At 49.4% G+C, this 19384-nt stretch overlaps 6 protein-coding genes across 6 annotated transcripts; 4 read left to right on the top strand and 2 right to left on the bottom strand.

Moving 5' to 3' along the window:
- Positions 1–4801: 4801 nt before the first annotated feature.
- Positions 4802–5926, top strand: PG986_013132 (peptidase family M28; the record flags this gene model as incomplete). Its single annotated transcript, XM_066849354.1, has 1 exon — positions 4802–5926. One exon carries the CDS (start codon positions 4802–4804, stop codon positions 5924–5926), a length of 1125 nt encoding a protein of 374 aa, XP_066693497.1.
- Positions 5927–6554: 628 nt separating this feature from the next.
- PG986_013131 (uncharacterized protein) lies at positions 6555–7157 on the bottom strand (the record flags this gene model as incomplete). The annotated part of the gene is made up of 1 exon (XM_066849353.1): positions 6555–7157. The coding sequence occupies one exon, from the start codon at positions 7155–7157 to the stop codon at positions 6555–6557; it is 603 nt and encodes a 200-aa protein (XP_066693496.1).
- Positions 7158–7797: 640 nt separating this feature from the next.
- Positions 7798–8661, top strand: PG986_013130 (uncharacterized protein; the record flags this gene model as incomplete). Its single annotated transcript, XM_066849352.1, has 1 exon — positions 7798–8661. The coding sequence occupies one exon, from the start codon at positions 7798–7800 to the stop codon at positions 8659–8661; it is 864 nt and encodes a 287-aa protein (XP_066693495.1).
- Positions 8662–10232: 1571 nt separating this feature from the next.
- Positions 10233–12112, top strand: PG986_013129 (uncharacterized protein; the record flags this gene model as incomplete). The annotated part of the gene is made up of 4 exons (XM_066849351.1): positions 10233–10394; positions 10445–10575; positions 10656–11879; positions 11953–12112. 4 exons carry the CDS (start codon positions 10233–10235, stop codon positions 12110–12112), a joined length of 1677 nt encoding a protein of 558 aa, XP_066693494.1.
- Positions 12113–14416: 2304 nt separating this feature from the next.
- On the top strand, positions 14417–15673 carry PG986_013128 (Alpha/Beta hydrolase protein; the record flags this gene model as incomplete). Its single annotated transcript, XM_066849350.1, has 1 exon — positions 14417–15673. One exon carries the CDS (start codon positions 14417–14419, stop codon positions 15671–15673), a length of 1257 nt encoding a protein of 418 aa, XP_066693493.1.
- Positions 15674–16809: 1136 nt separating this feature from the next.
- Positions 16810–19137, bottom strand: PG986_013127 (uncharacterized protein; the record flags this gene model as incomplete). Its single annotated transcript, XM_066849349.1, has 3 exons — positions 16810–17883; positions 17960–18598; positions 18664–19137. The coding sequence occupies 3 exons, from the start codon at positions 19135–19137 to the stop codon at positions 16810–16812; spliced, it is 2187 nt and encodes a 728-aa protein (XP_066693492.1).
- Positions 19138–19384: the final 247 nt, after the last annotated feature.

The raw sequence follows: 19384 nt of genomic DNA, 5'->3' as shown, positions 1-19384 counted from the left end.
TACTTAAACTAGTATTAGTAAACATAAAAATCGACACGTAATTAAAAATCGAAACGGATTAGTATAAATACGAAGTTAAAACAATTTTCGACAGGAAACGAGTCGAACGAGGATAGAAATATTTCGTTAAATAAAAAGGATACCTACCGAAAAATAATATTTAAAAACCTAAGAAATATTTAAAAAACGCCGTTAAAAAATTTTAAAAGTTTAAAGAGCGGGCGGAAGGGAAAAATCGACGTCCGTTTTAAACTAATTAATTACTTCGAAACTATTAAAATTATAAATATCGGTTACGGTTTCGGACTTCGCGCGCTTTTATATCTTTAATTTATTTAAAAAGTGTAGGCCTTAACGGGCTATCTCTACGCCTCGAATTACTAAAGACTTTCGCTAGACTTTAATTTTCTCTAAACAAAAAAAAAGCTTTTTAAGCCGCCCGATAAGCTTATTTTAAAGCCGCGCTAGCCTAACGGAGCGAGTCGCTCGCCTCCTGCTCGGTAAAACGAAGGGCTCGAAATTCGTTTACGATACGCGATATCGCAGAAATTAACGTTCCCGAATTATCGCAGGATACGCTTAAATGAACGTATTCCCGATAGCGATTAAAACTTTCTATTATTTTATACGTTTATTTTCGTGGAGCGTATATAGAGTAAAGTATAACTTTGACTTTAAACTCGTTAATAAACACTATAAAATTATGGCGTTATTTTATTTTTTTCGATTTAAAACGTTAGGTAAAAAACTTCTTAACACGACTTAATATAATAAGCATACATTATAATAAAAGCAAGGAAAAAGGGAATTTATTAAACTAAAAACGGGAAGTAAGCAAGGGTACTTATAATAATTAACGCTTTAAAAACAAAGTAAACAGGAGGGAGGAGATAATATTACGACCTAGCCCGATCTCGCGGCCTAAACCTACCTTACGAAACGGCACCATAATACCCCGCGGCGTTTACCAACTCGACCAAGCTTAATAATTACTTCGGACTTATTAAGATTAATACTATAAGCAATAACCAGCTAAGGCACCTATTACGATATTAAATCTAAAAGCAGAAAGGATGGATACGTACGATCGCATCGAAAAACCGCGACGGACAGCTACATTACGTAATTAGTTTATTAAATCACCGGCTTAATTAAAAATAATCTACTGAACTAGTAAGCCTATAGCTTAAAAAATTACTAACGAAGAAAAAGGCGAGCTACTAAACTAGGTAATTAGTAAAAAAAAAATTAGATATATAACGATAAACCTTTCCTATATATTTTATATAAACACTCTCTATTTCAGCGATTAATTTAAGCATTAATTTAATACATTAATAAGGCACCTTACCTTAACGAACCTATTATACCTTTAGCCAAATTTTATAATTAGTTTCGGGATATTGCCCATTATATTAGACGGACGCACTCGTTTACACGTTTAAATACTCTCTCGTCTTAGCCAATATAAACCCCAGCACGTCTACGAGGTTTCTTTTAAACCCCGATAGCCGTTCGTTACAGTTACTTTTAATAAAACCGATAATTTCGTAAAACACTAAATTACTAATATTTCTTTTTAGTATAATTAGTAATATACGTTTTATTAAAAAAATATCGATGTTAATAATTTAGAGATAAATGCTGGTAATAAATTTAAAGTGATAAAGCTTTACCTATTAAAAATCTCCGATAATAACTTGAAATGTATTAACTCGATTTATATTAATACCTACTCGATAATAAAAATAGTTTATCGTTAATTCTATTAAAATTTAAACCTTTCTTACGTTTTTATTATTCTTTACGACTCTTACGGCCTTTAATTATTAGTGAAAAACGTTATCGATATAACGTGGTTTACCACTACGCGACGCATATTATTTAGCGACGCACCTTTTCCACTTCTCGACCTTTTTATATAAATTAATTTAATTATAACGCTTAAAATTAATTAAAACTACTCGTTATCCGATTCCTTATTTAATTTTATATCTTTTTTATATGTTCGTGTATTATAACCTGTCTCGCCGTAAATATTACAGCGTTTTTTACTGGTTACCCTTCGTTTCGACGAACCCTTATTTTTATTTTTATCGGGCGCTGAACGTTTCTTTTTTGCTTTTTCGTTTTATAGTTACTAAGATTTTTTAATAATAAAGGCTTTTTTAAGCTGAACTCGCGACTTTTTAGCTCTCCGGCGCTTAAAAAGTATTAAATTAGCCTTTTTTAATATATATATTTTATTACGTATAAGGGTTATTTTATGGGCTATTTTAGTTATACCTTTCGCTATTTAGTCTACCGTATTTAAAATCGGCGTCGAAAAGCTTTTTTAATAAGTAAACACCCTCTTTTTAATATAAATAAAGTGCTTAGTTATTTATTAAGGGTTGGACGGCGTTTAAGGGTCGTAAGTACTGGCCGTCCCTAAACAAAATAAGTTAAGTATAGGCGTCCGGAGACGTATATTTAGCTTATTAATTACTTTATTAAGGTTATAAGGTATTAAACTAAATGCGCTGAATTTAAATTTAATGTTAGCTTCCGTAAAAACAGTAAAATACGCGGCTTTAAAAGCGATAAAAAACTCGAGTTTAATAATATAGTTTATAAAAGTTTTAATAAATAGCTCGATTTTTTCGAATAAGCACGTTTTAAAGGCGAATAAAGTATTATATCGAAAAGTTAAAGCAAGTGCAATAAATAAGGAGGTATACTAATAATAATAATATTATTATCCTGGCAGTATACTTCGAATTTAGCCGAAATATAGCTCTCGTAGCCGTTGAGAATTAAAAGGCGATAACGACCCTTCGTTTACGATTTAATATATTTATCGAAGTGTTTAATTTAATTTAGGCTTATCTCGTTATTAATTTAGCTATTAAAAATCGGCTTAATTATTTAATTACCCGGTAAATCGGTTTCGCGAGATTAGTTCACGAAGTAATATTAACTTTAAACGATTAAAAACGACGGAATATACTAGCCTTACGAATTAATATATTTAATCGCCGTTACTTATTCCTAATTACTAGGCTGGATTAATTTCGCTTTTTTACGCCGCTCGGCGCGTATTACGATAAGTGTTAACCCGATTATACTTATTATAAAATTAATCTCGTCGAAATTTTAGATATTTTCGTTAATAATCCCGTATTTCGCTTTTATATTCGCGATTAACGTAAATTAAGTAGAAATAACTTTAGAATTTTCGTAAAGAGCCCTTTAATAATCGTATTAACGATTTATTTTAGTTTTTAAATCCGGGTTACGGTTAATAAAACGCTTAACCTAATATTTACCGACGCGGTTACCGCCGCGCGACGCGGTAAAAAGATTAGCTATATTTTTTATACTAGCGAAATCGGGAGGCATCCCTTAGATATCCAAATTAATTATATATTTACGAAGTACCTCCTTTTTAATTAAATTTATTTTACGTCGTTTCGGTCGGATTTCGCGTTCTAAAGTTCGGCCGTGGATTCGATAACGTAAAATTAATTCGGGTATATTATAAGCTTTTACTGCTACTCTTTAGCTTATTTAATTCGGTCCGTTTCGTATCGCTTAAATTGCTAAAACTATCCGATCTTTTTAAGATTAATTAAGTATTATAATTATAGAAATATTACGCGTTAAAGTTTAATTATATTAGAATTAAATTAAGGTGCGTCGCTAAGTAATATACGTCGCGTAGTGGTAAACCACGTTATATAAATATAGTAATCTTTTAATTACCCTAGCTCTTCGGTTTTATAATACTCTTTTAATAAAAATACTTTCTAAGCGAGCTTTTTTATAATAAACTTTATTAAAAGCTGTTTTAAAAATAGACTTTCGAGTGAAAAAATAAATATAGAGGCTTTTATTTATATTAATATACATGTGTTAATATATATACGTATAGGTATATATTCGTTAAAATTTAATAACCTTTTAAGTCATTAATATAAAAGCCCTTAAGAAAGATTTATATAATAGTAGGCGTTTTATATTATAACTATATTAAAATTAATAAAAAAGAATATCTCCTTTTTAAAATTAACGTATTAACCTCCTTAGTCTAATGTAGAGTGGCTTGAGCGCTGTTTTCTACGCAAAAACGTAAAATGCACATACTGCAATATGCGCATATTGCGTTACGCAAAACGCATTCGTACATCGCTATACGTAGGTAGTGTTGTAGGACAGATCGAGGCAAGTTCCTACCAGAACAAGTCATTGATTGACTGCAAAGCCGCGTCGCATACAATTCGATGGGATTCCGCGAGCTCGGAAAGCTGACTTCCCCGAGGGCGATTCTGGAGGTCTTGAAGCAGGGTTCCGCGCCCTACTAACTACCTAATCATACCGGAGTAGGGCAATGCTATGTACGTACTCGCGAGGTTATCATAAGATGTCAGGAGCCCTCCATGTCTTTCGGTGTTTGCTGGTGAGGAGTGGACTGCGGATATGTAGCTTTACCTAGAATGCGGGGAGCTTTGGCCATTAATGCATCAGCACTTGCACTGGCGGGGCTCAGCCACACAAGTGGATTTGCCGGAGTTAACTCCTTCCAGGGACGAGCCACCGAGAGACCAATGGAAGTGTCTTGGATAGATGGCTGATAAATAAAGCGAACAGCGCGACAGTTTCGAAGTCGGGGCCGATGACAGGCCGCTCATCAACTTCGCCGGTACAACATGTCGACCCTGTGCGCCGCCATCTGATTCTCTCATTCAACCCACACCCGTTTATAATCGTCGACTGCGCAGTTACGACCTCGCTGGCTCGAGGCAGCTAGCGTTTTATAATCATGCAGCACTCGCGCCCATCCTCGAGGGGCCATTTGCTCTCCTTGTTGGCCCTTCAACTTCTCTTCGCTCTTACGATCGCCTACCAGACGCTCTCTGACGACTTTCTGCGAAACCTGACACTGGCCGAATCCGATTTCGACATCCACAACCAAGAGGGCCTCCTCGCGCCTATCCTAATACCCCGAGTCCCCGGCACACCCGGCCAGGCCAAGACGCAGCAGCACTTTGTGAACTTCTTTCGCAAGGAGCTGCCGGATTGGACCTTGCTGTGGCAGAACTCAACAGGGACGACGCCAGTGACAGGCAGTAGGCAGATCCCCTTCTCGAACCTGATCGTCCGAAAGGAGCCGCCGTGGACGAAGCCGGGGCAGGCCAACTACCTGACATTGGTCGCGCATTACGACAGCAAGTTCAAGCCCGACGACTTCATCGGCGCGATCGATAGCGCGGTGCCATGTGCTATTCTCATGCACATTGCGAGGTTTGTGGACAAGTACATGAAGCAGATGCATGAGGAAATGGTCGCCCTTGGCGAGCTGGGAGGCACGGTGCCAATGGATATGGGGCTGCAGATCCTCCTCCTTGACGGAGAAGAAGCGTTCGGCTCGGCATGGACGTCGACCGACTCGCTTTACGGATCCAGGGCTCTTGCTGAGGAGTGGGAGCACACCATGAACCCGGCCTTGTCCAACTACCGTGATCCTTTGAGCCAGATCAGCCTCTTCGTGCTGCTCGATCTCTTGGGGTCTGCGAACCCCCGGATCCCCTCCTATTTCCTCCCCACGCACTGGGCCTATAAAAACATGGCGAGCGTCGAGGATCGAATGCGGAAGCTGGGTCTGCTCGAGACGGGGCCGAAACGGCCATTTCTCTACGAGGCGGGCAAAACGCCTGCTCAATTCAACCCAAGCTTTGTCGGGGATGACCACGAACCATTCATGAAACGGGGTGTTCCCATCCTACATCTCATTCCCTCAAGCTTCCCCGATGTCTGGCATACTCTCCAGGATGATGGCGAGCACTTAGACATGCCAACGGTGAGGGATTGGTGCAAAATAGTAACGGCCTTTACGTTGGAATGGTTAGATATGATGGAAATAGTGCCAGAGCCAGAGCAGTCATGAGTCAGCTGTGTTTTACGTTGCTCTACCTTTGATATGATACCATGAAATTCTAGTTCGACCCACGAGCATTCCACTCCCGTTCCTTCGCAATTCGTGATTATACTGATCTCCCCAACATGACGCTACGATGGTTTACAGAGGTGGTTACCGTATGTCGATTAGGTTATCGTTTACGCAAAGGTCCGGGGACAACACCAGCTGCCACATATTTGCACCGAGCCGGCAGTTAGGGGTGGATTACTCGCCAGAAACACTCCTGGAAGATGCTCATTTTGGTCAGGTACACGTTGATCTTCAGTTCAGGCAAGTGGCAGCCATCTCCTGAGCTAAGCTCAAGAGCCGGCTGTAGACATGAGAATGAATGCCTTTTCTATCACCACTCGACATTCCAGGCAACTAGCAGCTTCTCATCACAGTGTCCTCCCTGAGCCCAAGGTCGTACAGTCATCCCAGCGCTTATTCAGAAACGCATGTGGCATTCGTGCCATGTTCTCTCCGGGCAGGCCGACATCCAATGCCCTTTGGTCGGTCATCTCTGGGTGGTCGACGTCGGTTCCATCAGTTGATGATCATTTTCGATTCTCTAAATGACCGTTAGCAAGTTACCATTCTCAACAACCATGCTCACTTACTCGTCCTTCTGATCATCTTCATGAGGGCCCTCAGCAGACACGTCTTCCATCTCTTCGCCCGAAGTTGCCTGCGAGTCTTCCTGCTTCAAGTCCAGGGACTCGACGGTCTCCTGCTTCTTGTGGTCCGGGCTGTCGATGACCTCGATCCAACCCTGGACCCAGGCGCTCAACAATGATCCCTTAGGAAGGTACAGCGATTCTCGAAGGAAGCGTCGGCGCGACTCGACAAGGAGGTCAACCGTTGCCATGATGGCCTCAACCTCCACATCGACACGTCGGGCCCAGTCCAGCGACTGCTTGATGGCGAGCCAGAACTCCGGCTCGCTCTTGCAAGTTCTCCATTGGTCCTTTCGCTGCATCGCCGCCTTGAACAACTCGACACAGCACTCGGTGAACTTCTCAAACTTGTTCAGTCGCATCGATGGCTTCACTTGGTTCTTAACCTCGCAACCGGACTCCATGACTGCGTTCATGATCGCCTGCTCGTCGCTCCATTGCTCGAGCAAGGCACCGTTGAACTGGGCCTCTTCTGGTTGCTCAATGATGAAGCCATCCCTGTCGATCATGCGAGCTAGCCCGATCTTCTTCTGGTTGCCCATGTTTGCAAGTGTGGCCTGGAGCGAGGAGTCAGCATCAAACGATCCGGCAAACAAAGGCAGCAAGCAGGTGAGAGTCGGGCTATAAATGCGTGCTTGAACAAGCCCTTCACGGTAGTAGTTTACTACAGGAAGGTAACCTTTACTTACCTTGAGTAGTTGGGAGGTGTTGTTGTTTCTTGTCTTTATAAATGTTGTGTTGTGCAGCAAGTGTGAGTGATGTCACAAAGGTTGACCTAGATAAGTAGACATGGAGGATTGTCAGTCGTCATGTCGGCACGCCATTGCTTCAGAGAGGGGTGATAAGATGTACCACCCCGTCTGTTCATTATCTGACCTTATAGTCAATGCCTTACTGTATTCAATTTTCTTCCATTCAATGCGGTCCTAGCACAGTCTCAACCTGATCATGAGCTGCCCTTCTTGCTCAACTGTTCACCATGTCCTTTTTCACAACACGCACAAATCCAATCGGATTCCCAGAGAAACCCCATCAATTTATAGAAGACCAACACAGTGACTTGGCAATTTATTCTCTCTTTTTACGTCGAGGCCATCACACGTCGTGACCCAGACTACCCACTGCCACTTAGCAACCACCTGCGTTATTGCTTTGGCTAACCACCATCCGACAGCAGAGCCAATGGAAGGGAATCGTAAAGCCGTTCCGCAGAAGCGGAAACGGCAGACTGCTGATGAAGACAAACAGGACGTTACCATTCAGATGGCCTTGCCTCCGCACCTCCAGCAAGCCGTTAACGCAAACCGAGCCAGAACGCATCAGCAGCTTCGGGAGGAGGTCCGAAAGCTCAAGGAGAAGAACCGAGAGCTCAATGAGGAAAGCCGACAGGCCAAGAACGCCAATGAGGGTACCCTACGGGCCGTAGTGCAGCAGAAGTTCGGGGGATACACGGATCACATGCGCCAGATCAAAGAGCAGCTGGCGGCAAAGGACGCACAACTGAAGGACACAGCTGCAGAAATGGAGGGCCTGTTTGACCAGAACGCCAAACTTCGTCTGCAAGTCCAGGTTAAAGACGACGAGATGAGCAAGCAAGCTGAGAAGATGGCGCAGCAATCAAGTGATCTAAAGGGATTAATCAGCAAGAACCAGGACCAAATTCACCTCATTCAGCAATTTGAGGACACAGTCACCCGGCAAGCGGACGAGCTTGAGCGGGCAAATGCCACCATCCAACAACTTGTCCATGGCAAATCAAGTCTCCAATCTGACAACAAAAGATTGAGAGACTTGTTCAACGAGGAGGTCCTGGGTCGGCTTAGCCAGACGCTTGCTACTATCGTATCGCCAAAGTCCACCACAAACGACAGCTCAAATTCCCAGCCTGAGTGTGCAGATTCAGCTCTGTTCACGATGGCACAGCTTCATCAAGTCATAGCACGGATTGACAGCATGGAGAAAGATTACAACGAGGTGAAAAGCAGATGCACTAGAGTAGAGCGCAAGTGCAGCGCTCTCAAGGATCCGGAAGACGAGCAAGCCTGATTGGGTGATCTATACAGTGTTTTTTGGTGCGGGTTCTGATGAACACAGGAATGTAAGTCTGAATCGATGTCTTTCCAGCCACAATGGCAGCCTCGAACTCAAGATATGAAGCTACTACAGAGAACTAATTCCCAATGATGGCAGATGTCCCCAACTACTGCACCTACGCTCTCAACCTTTGGATACGCCAGCCCTATATGGATCCTTCTACTTGGTGTTTTCGTCAACAGACCCAAATTTCATTATATTCTCTAGTTTGGACTGTATGGCGTTGGGCGCTATGAATCTCCTTGGGTAGTCCAATTTGCCGTCGCTCTGGATCTACCAAATTTCTTTTTCGGGATGGACTAGGCTCCTATCAGGCTCCTGACCCCTGTATATATGTTAAGACGGAAACTACATACAGTGCAAAATAATACAGATTCAGCTCGCAGAATTGAAGAGTCTGTGAAACGACATGGTGTTTCGATAGGAAAGCTGCGTTCTAATATCCGAGTTTGTGTGCTGAGCATTTTAGAGCCTCTCGACAACTGGGGTGGCGCTCCTCATAGTCGTTGTAACAATCAAATATGAAAGTCTGGCTATCATGGTGTTCTTTCATGTTACCAAGGCCGATGGACCTCATGCAAAGCAATCTTACCCCCCTCAGCAATAGTATTTCTCTATCAAGTGTTCTTTTCCGATTTCTTTCAAGTGTTTTTTTAAACGCGTGTTTTCCTTGTCCCCACCCCCCTTTTACCCCTTTTGAATATGAATTGATGCCATACCAGACCCCCTGAGTAATGTTATTGACAGGATGCATAGCAACAAGTTGGCCTTTATTAGTATTGTCTCAGAAAGGTAGATAATATAGCGCTAGTACCCAATGGGTGCCTTTCCAGCACTGTCCGGTATTATATTAGTAACGAACACAGGAGAGTGACCATGTGAAACTTGCTCATCTGAAAGGGGTCATACCCTCATGGAATGGAGACACTTCTGCCATATGTACCCAATTATACGGTTTGAAATAGTACAGTAGACTGAAACAAAATAATGCGTAGGCATGTTACTCTCTTAGGGGTGCCAATGTAGTAGCTGTAAATACTATGTGCATACCCATGATCCCTGGCAACCCTTTCTCCCTCCTTTACTCTATATCCTTTCCTTTGGTCTGATTGTGGTTGTGAGTTTGGTGGTTACTTAGATAAACATCGGGTAATATTCTCAGGTGACCAGATGAGGAAAGTCGAGCCCCTCTAAAAGATACCAGGTGGCTGCTGTAATAGATACGATTCGCTCTGGGCATGCTATACAAGAAACGATAAGGGCGGTTGCATACCCCACGTCACGCGGTCGTCTCCGCAGCCAATAGTAGGTCGAGGGGTAAATGCCGAGCGTCGTATTACCCCAGTGACATGCATAGTCCGTGAGGAGAAATTCCACCAAGGGGGAAATCTGGGGTAATTAAGCCGGGGTAAGAGCATAGAAATATGCCCGACCCGAACATCGACTGAATGCTTGCGTCTGGGACTCATGTTCATTTTTGTTTTCTTGAGGACAGTATACTGGAAGAGAACCGGCAGGCTACAATGCTGTTTGACAAACTGTTCGATTACCTAGGCAGTGGCTCGGTGACAGTTTCACCGAAAGCCGGTCATGATCTGGCCCATTACGCTGTTGGTGCCATTCTGCTGGCGTTTTTTGGCATCTTTGTGGACTATGGGCATATGCTATGGCTACGATCGAAGCTGGTGAGTTAAACAACCATGAGAACGGCTATCATGCATGCGCTGACATGTAGAAGCCCCCGGGCCCACGGCCATGGCCCATTGTAGGCAACACTTTTATGCTGCCCGACACCAAGCCGTGGTTCTGGTTTGAAGAGCTTTCGAAGAAGTACGATGCACCATTGATTACCATATGGATAGGAAGGTATGTGATGAAGCGGACTCCCGAGCCTGACTCCTGAGCTGGTCCGATAATGGGGACTGATATTTGGCGCATGGTACCAGAAACCCCACCATCTGGGTATGTGACGCCTGGGCCGCCTCGGACCTTTTCGAGAAGAAAGCAGGCATCTACTCCTCGCGCCCCCGGATGGTCGTCTTCGCCGAGCTAGGCGCAGGCCAGAGCAACTTCTTGAACATGTACACGACGACCCCCGCGCAGCGCGAGCGATGGCGTGCGCACCGCAAACTGATGCACCAGGGCGTGGGCGTGCAGGCGGTGCGCCGGTACCGCGCCTTCCAGAACAACGAGAGCCGGGTCGTGGCGCTGGACCTGCTGCGCCGGCCGGCCGAGTACGTCGCGCACTTTGAGCGGTACGCGACGAGCGTCGTGTCCATCATCGCGTTCGGCCGCCGCGTCGAGACGAGCGCGGACCCCATCATCACCGAGGTTATCGCGGCCATGCACGTCGCCGCCGACCTCAACGTGCCGGGAAAGACCTTCCCCATGCTCATGGAGACCTTCCCGGCGCTGGCGCGGGTCCCCAACGCCGTCGCGCCCTGGAAGCACGGGCTCGGCCGCAAGCGCGGCCGCTTCTTCTTCTACGCGCTCGCGGCCGAGGCGGGCGAGCAGGAGGGGCACGAGGACTCCTTCGTCAAGCACATCTTCGCCGAGAGCGAGAAGCAGGGCCTCGGCGTCGAGGAGATCGCGTCGCTCACCGGCAACCTGTTCGGCGCGGGCTCGGACACGAGCAGCAGTACGCTCATCACCTTTATCCTCGCGTGCTGCGCCTTTCCCGAAACGCTGGGTCCGGCGTGGGAGGAGCTGGACCGCGTCGTCGGGCCGTACCGGAGCCCGACCTGGGAGGACGAAGAGAACCTGCCGTACGTGAAGGCATTTGTGAAGGAAGTCTTCCGCTGGCGCTCGGTGGCCATCATCGGGGGTCAGCCCCACGCGCCTACGCAGGACGACTACTACAAAGGGTGGCTGATCCCCAAGGGCTCCTGGATCCAGGGCAACGTGTGGGCCATCCACCACAACGAGCGCGAGTTCCCCGAGCCCGATCGGTTCAACCCCAAGCGGTTCCTGGCCGACAGCCCCGACAGTCGCCCCTTTCCCGGGGAGCGAGGGTACATGACGTTCGGCTGGGGCCGCAGAGTCTGCTCGGGGCAGGCCCTGGCCGAGCAGGGCACTTGGATCACCATTGCGCGCATCCTCTGGGGCTTCCGGGTCCAGAAGGCGAAAGGTCCAGACGGCAGTGTAATCGAAGTGGACATCAACGACTACACGTAAGTTTTACGGATGACCGAGATACCAGAGTGTTGCCGTAGCAGCTGACTACACATACTGACCAAACCATAGGAACGGACTTAACTGGCGCCCGCAACCGTTCGAATGCAGCATCACGCCTCGCTCTGCTGAGGTCGAGGAGACTATCAAGCGTGAGGGCCGACAAGCCCTAGAGGAGTTGGAGCAGTATAGGGGCGAATCGAAGTACCGCATGTCGACATTTTACAAGTGAGGAGATCAGAAATAAGCCCCTAGTGATACGAGTCCCAATTCTGGTTCGGTGTGACCACTATGAGATGCGGTTCGGAGCTTGGATTGGGCTTGCTAGGCCCAGGTTTCAGGGGCTTAATTCAAAATCCGATTTGGCCAATGCGAAGTTCCAATAGAGATAGTATCTCCTGCTGTTCTCGTAACTTTCGTAAAGCCAATAGAAACATGATCGCGTCTATCACACGTGAGAAAACAGAGGACGCTAAAGCGCGTTCAATAGCTTGCGGCGTTTGCCTAGCCCCCTGGCTTGGCGCACTCCTGCCCGTCTATAAATATCGTGACCGGTAGGAACTTCGGGACCCATTGTTCAGATTCAATAATCTTTTCGTTGCCTTCCGCCGAAAAAACACCTATCGTGGGTACCAACATGGTGGGTGGTGTGATGATGGGTTTCATGACGGATTGTACCGCCGACCAGTTCACAATGAATGCTTGTTGCTGAGGCAGACTTAATAAGCGTGTTAGTTAGCAGAAGCGTTGCTAGTTCGCGCCCCCCGGTTATGGGATTGTTCCTCGATGAAGTTTTGGGAACCCTAGACGGGGCGGTGGAGTCGGAGAAAACTGTTAGTCTAATAAAGTTAGCAGGCAGCTAGGCGTTACGCGGGTGGGCCGAGCGAGGTATACGAGGTTCTTCACCATCAAATGGCATCGTGGAGTGGCTGTGGTCGTGATGGCCGACTGATGCCGGTTGCCACAACATCCAAGTGTATGTATGTAATCATGACGAATGGGCCGGAGTTGGAAGCAGCCGCAGAAGCAAGTGCACCGAGAAAAGAAGCAGAGAAAACTAACCTAATGCCAGGTACCGCGCAGTACCTAGTGGCAGCTTGGCCGGGCTACTGGCCGCTCCTCCGAACAGTCAGGGTTATTTATCCTTCAGGGAGAAGGTGCACGTCTTTCAGCCAATCAAGATGCTTGCCCGAGGCAGATTGTGCTGACACCCACTCCCACGCAATCTCACACACATCTCTCTCCTGTGTCGTGCATGCATGGTCGATAGATTCCCTGCACGAAATGCATCGAAATTCCGAAATCCCCCATGCCGCTCTGGAAAGGATTGAGCCGAGCCCGCAATGTCGTGACGGTTGCGGATCAAGAGCTGATCTGAACAAAGGCATTGCACTTTCTGTAAAGCAAATGCACAAAGGGATCTTCATCTTTCCCAATGGGAAACCCCCGACGATATCGACCCACTGCTCAATGCTACCATACTGCAACTCCACCTTCTTCCTCTTACGGGTTGCAACGCCAGCAGTCTGACAACCTACCTAATCGAGCGGCCTACTTCCGGCACGGCGGCACGGCAACGTCGCAACGCGAGAAAGGCCGTTCGTTGTGTTGAGGGTTGGGGGATTCGCCCAATTGGGTGTCCGTGAGTTGGGGCGATTAGGTAGTCCAACTAGCGGCATTTTCCCTTCTCTTCTCACGCGATGGAAGGATTTTATTTTAAATAGTAGGTGGATCTGGGGTTCGATACGAGGCCAGGTGCTGTAGGGCCAACTAAACCGACTTCTTCTGCGGCTCCTATCAACCGATGACTTTCCCCCAATGCGAAAGTGGTAAACAGCCCGAGATCGACAAAGGCAACTATTCCCTAAGGCGACTGGCCGAGGGTTCGAGAACGGACGGGTTGGCCAGCGGGGACTGGCTGTTTACAGCTGGTCGACTCGACCTACACTGGTAAACGAGCGTGTCTCGTGGTGCTCACCGGCGGCGGTATGCCCGGATCCGACCTTGCATACCGTCCGCTTAGCATGCGCCGGGAAGGGGAGAAGCCGGGGTTTGTCAGTCGACCAACGGGTCTGGCTTATCGTTCACGAAATCCCCACCGGCGGGCGTGCCAGAAATGAGCGAGGTCCACTCCCGTACAGGTTGCAGCGATGACCCCTGAAGCACTATGCCATCTTGGCCTGTCAGGCCGTCTTACTGGCCGGCGTTACTGGCCGTATCAACAGTCATGAAAAGGGCCGTGTTCCTCGGGTCGCCGTCCTGATGACCTTTTCCTACTCCAGCAGCAGCAGTCAGTATCTTGCCACTGTTCTCGGTTCGGTCCAGTGAATACGAGAGTGTCGTTAGTTTATATACTATCTAATACTTTGGTTTTCTCCATTTTCGACCCTCATCTTCACTTACATACGGTCCAACCATCAAGTCATTCGTTTACATATATACCCACGCGTTGACCAGCCCTACCAAACAACCACACTCGCTGTTTCACTTACAACAACTTGTACTTACTTAATCATCAACCCACTACTTTAATATAATGCCTTCCACCACATCAGTCCTGCGCGCCGCCGTCCTGGCCGGTGTCGCCAGCGCCGCGAGCGTGCCTTTGGCCGCCCGCCAGCAGACCACCACCACCTGCGCCGAGACGCACATCTTCCTCGGCAAGGGCAACAACGAGCCGTACCCGGGCCGGCAGGGCAAGCTGGTGACGGCCATCTGCAACGGCCTGTCCTCGTGCGACTACGAGGACATCCAGATGCAGAACATGCTTGAGGACGAGTACTGCGGCGCCGTGCAGGAAGGGTCCACCAACGGCGTGAACCAGATCATCGCTTACAACAAGCGCTGCCCCAGCACCAAGCTCGTCGTCAGCGGCTACTCGCAGGGCGCCCACGTCGTCGGCGACATCTTCGGCGGCGGCGGCGGCACCTACTTCAACGGCTGCGTCGAGCAGCCGACGCCCAACCTCGACATCAACAGCCCCGCCGGCAAGCAGATCGCCGCCATCCTGACCTTTGGCGACGTCCGCCACACCGCGTACCAGCCCTACAACTACCTCGACGGCGCCGACAAGTGGGGGCTGTACCCGCGCAACAGCCAGCAGCTGGCCAACGCCGCCAACTATGCCTCGGTCTGGCGCGACTACTGCGCCGGCGACGAGCCCATCTGCGCTGGCGGTAACAACGTCGAAAACCACCTCAACTACTTCGACCTCTACACCAATGAGGCGGCCGAGTACGTCCAGGCCAAGATCCGGGACCACCAGGGCAGCGGCAGCAGCAAGCCCAGCAGCACCGGCGCCAGCAGCACCACATCAACCTCGGCGCCCTTCCCCGCCTCCTCCACCGTCAAGTCCGTCGTCACGACCGTGACCATGACCAGCGGCACCTCGACCAAGGTCGTCACCACCACCTCGTCCACCGAGGAGGCCGTCAGCAGCAGCGCCCCCTCCACCGCCCCCTCCAGCGCCGCCAGCTCCGTCGGCACCGCCTACCCAGCCTCGTCGTACGTCGCCAACCCGACGACCGTCAGCATCCCCGCCAACTACCACACCAACTCGCACTACCACACCGCGCCCCTGCCCGAGGCCACCGCGCCCACCACCGAGGTCCTGTCCTCGATCCCCGCCAACACGGCCACGGCCACCATCCCCGCGTCCTACACTGCTTCGGCCACGTCCTCGGGGTCGATCCCCTCTGGTTACCCTACCGACCTGCCCACGAGCGGTGCTAACTCGGCGGGCGCCAAGCTCGGCTTGGCCATTGCTGGTCTTGCCGCTTTCATCATGTTCTAAGATGCTGAGGAGGCAGAGGGAGGAAGAGAGCGGGAAGGTTACGAATAGAAGATGGACTCGGTTTATGTGTTATGCGTATATAATTATCACCGCCGGTAGAACTAGAATGCCTACTATACCGGACGAAAATATCATATTTTCTTGAAACACTCCGTGCACGCATCAATGCCTATTTCTGTGAGTGAGATATACAAATGCATAGGTCTGCGCCTAATGCCATGTCTTCCCATGAAAGCGGCTGAAAAGAGGCTAGCTTGAATGACGCCAGTCGCACTGAAGGAACATGGGGGCTGTTGATTGTTGTTGTGGGTTGACTTGGCAGTTTTTCAGCGAGATTGTCGTGTTTCTGCTATGCTGACCTGCATACTGTAGAAACGCTAGTACATGTATGGGGTGGGTTGAGTGTGTTGCATGCAGTTAGTTAGTGAACAGATGAAGACGAGTAGAATACCGGGTAACTTGGGTGACGATCAGCTCGTAATACAATCTCGCCTAATTGCAGAGTGTAAGTCGATTTCTGCATTCTGCCATTCCAATAATGGCTCTGTCAGGGTACTTGTACAGGGACCAGGATCTGTTCTGATCTGAGGCCCAATTGAAAGGTTCAGAGGCCAGATTCCAGTGTGCGGCCCCTGCCCCTGTCCGTCCACTGCAACTGGAACTCGGGGTTGATGTAACCTCCAGCTGAGCACGTGCAATGCCCATCCCCCAGCGGAAGGGAAGTCCCTCCGTCGCATTTCTAAAGTGTGTTCGATCAACAGGAGAACAAGGCGCAAGGGCACAGACGGCAGAAGGCGCGAAACCTCATAGAGGACCCTGAATTCGGCATCAACCGACTTCGTCTCCAGCACACGCGTGCCCGGAATAGATGCGTGCGAGTCAGTAGCCGAAAGAATATTCTAAAGAAATGCCCTTCGAGAACATGGTAGGAAACGGGGGCGGGTCATGATGCCCTCGTATTGCTCTTTTGGGGGTTCTGTAGGACCCATTGCTTGCAAAATCCGAACCCTTGGAACTCACTCCGCTGAGCCCTCGGCCGTATTCAAATCCAGACAGGGGCCAAGATAACGGCACTGGAACCCCCATTGGTAATGCTATCGAGGTGCATTCCGAGAGTCAGTACCGGCTCAGGCCAATCATCCTCGAGTATTATTGAAGATGTTTTCCGAAAAGTCCGTCGAGAACATGACCCCAAACATGCCCTCGAAAACGCCCAAATCTCCCGGGAAAGTAAGATTATCGAGCTGCGAGTCTTCCCCTGTTGCATAGGTGAAAGGAGGCGTCATGTCCGAACCCGATGGCATCAAGCCCGCCGCTGGTAGAGCTGTAGAACCCCCTGCTGTTGCCGATGCAGTTCCCAGTTGTCCCGCCGAGCTGTCCTGGCCTCGCCTCTTCAACTCCGTCTGCCGCTGCATCTCCCTCACGTACCGGGCTTTAGCCATCATTGTCCGGATAGGCCGCCAAAGCGTGCCCTTCTGCGCTCGCTTGTCGAGCTTCCAGATATCGTAGACCCTCTGGACGCTCTCCCACGCGCAATCGCACTCGGCCGAAGGTGCGCGTCCGCACAGCTCCGAAAGCACGAGCGCGACGGCGGACCACTGGATGTACGTGTGGGAATGCCAATGCCACGGCGACAGCAGCGGGTCCAAGAGCAGGCGGCCCGACAGCTCCAAGATCTCGACCGAAGTGAGAAAGAGCTGGTCTCGCATCTGCGCTTTATCCGGACTAGAAGGTGCCGCCTGCGGTTGTTGACTGCTTGTGCTCTTCCCCTTGACAGCGGTGCGTGGGACATGTATCTGCAACCAGAATCGCTTGAGGATCAACTCCAAAGCCAGCGACACGATCAGCTGGGAAGGGATAGAGGGGTCGCAGTGGCGCAAGTATTTGCCCTGCATTTTCTCCTCGAGCTCCTTCAACATTGTCTCTCGTTGCTCGTGCGACAGCACATCCTCGGCTGCGTTCTCCTTGGTCTCTGACGCGGCGCCAGACTTTCGGGACATCTTCCATGTCGCCTCCATCAATTCGACTCGGATCAGGCAAAAGGTCATCTCGGTGAATCCGGTTCGCTCAGCCGGGAAGTCCGGCATGCTTGGGTTGATGTCACTGTCGTTGATATTCAAAGGTGGTTTCGTGTCGAAAGCCAGATCATCCACAAATGGTTTGATGCCGTGATACTCCGAGGACCGGTTGTCTAACAGGCAAATGTGCCACTGTGACATCCTACGTTAGCACACAACGATCACCACCCTGCAAGAGTCGACGGGGTTACTTATGAGAACAACTTACCCACAATCGGCGGCGCATTTCGGTTTCAAATGGTTCGAGCCCAAACCGGGTCCCATCGCGTTGCAAGCCCATTGTCTGCGCAGTATGGTATACGAGAGAGGCCAGCGACCAAGGCGTGCGCGAGTCATCCTCATTGCGCAACACCAATATGAAGCACGTTGCAGCCTGAAGCAAAGTCATGCTCTGTGTGTTGAGAAGGTTGGCCCGGGCCAGGGACTGCTCGACCGCGAATCGAAACTGTGTAAGGGCCTGTTCCCGCGGTATGCCCAAGATCTCCATGCACTTTTGGGGAGAAAGGCTTATGGCCGCCGTGTAGTAGACCGTAAAGAGGACAGCCTCGGTTTCCTTGCTGACGGAGTCGAGAGAGGCAAGGGCGTCCCAATAGTCTCTCGAGAGGGTTGGCAGATGGAAGATCCGCACCATGGGCGCTACATTCTCCGTGAACACTCTGAACAGCGCCACTGCCTGGGCCAGCAGAGGGTGCAGCGACTGTAGAGAATGGGCCGTCGAGCGATACCCAAAGATTGCCGCATTCATCCCCGATGACGTAGACGTCAGGCTCGAGCCCCCAAAAGCGGGCGAATCCAGGCTTTCGTCCTCCGAGCCCGGATCTAGCAGCATCTCGCGGAGCTCTTCGACCTGTAATGGTGTTTGTTATCAGCAAGTCTGATAGCTTGACCGGCAATATTGCTAGGAATACCAACCTCGTCGGCCAGATTGCCCCATAGAGCATTGTCATTCACGTAGTAACTCGTCTGCTCTCGAACCATGAGCCGACTGAACCGTTCGTCGGCGGGCTGATCCGCGTTCGCCTGAACTTGGCCTAAGCCGGACGCTGCCGAGATCCGGGCTTTGATAGGATTGCTGCCTCCGGCTACCGGGCCTCTGGCGTGGGAGCGACTGTCCAACTTCCGGATGACGGCCTCGAGATGCGATAGTCTGTCCGCCACGTAGCTGTCCGTCACCTTCCGAGGCCTCTTGGGCGCCCTGCCCCGGCCAGAAGGGTAAACGCAGTCTGCATCGACTCTGGCGCAATTCGAGCATGGCTGCTGACGATCACATTTGATTTTGCGTGCCCGGCATGACTGGCAACTGCGAAGGTTCCGACCACCAGAGGCATTTGCTGGAGCTCTCGGTATTGTATCACTGCCGGTGACCAGACCCGGCTCGACCATCATCGCGAGTGTGGTCTTATTGGGGTGACTATGCGACATGCGAAGATGAAACAGGACGAGAGAGCTGGAAACGGATAAAGGACGGAGAAATTACCATACAACAATACTATCTAACATATTTAAAGGACTGCATAGCATGAACCATGGATATGGCCATAATCTATGGAAGCACACATCTCCCTGTCCAACCTATGTGATGTCAAACAACGCCATCCGCGAACAAGCTTCCCCGGATAAGCTTATGCGAGGC

This window comes from Apiospora aurea (genome assembly GCF_038362705.1).
Source record: "Apiospora aurea strain CBS 24483 chromosome Unknown utg000009l_segment0_segment0, whole genome shotgun sequence".
NCBI lineage: Eukaryota > Fungi > Ascomycota > Sordariomycetes > Amphisphaeriales > Apiosporaceae > Apiospora > Apiospora aurea.
The sequence above is the reverse complement of the archived record's forward strand: the minus strand, read 5'-3'. Positions and strand labels throughout refer to the sequence as shown.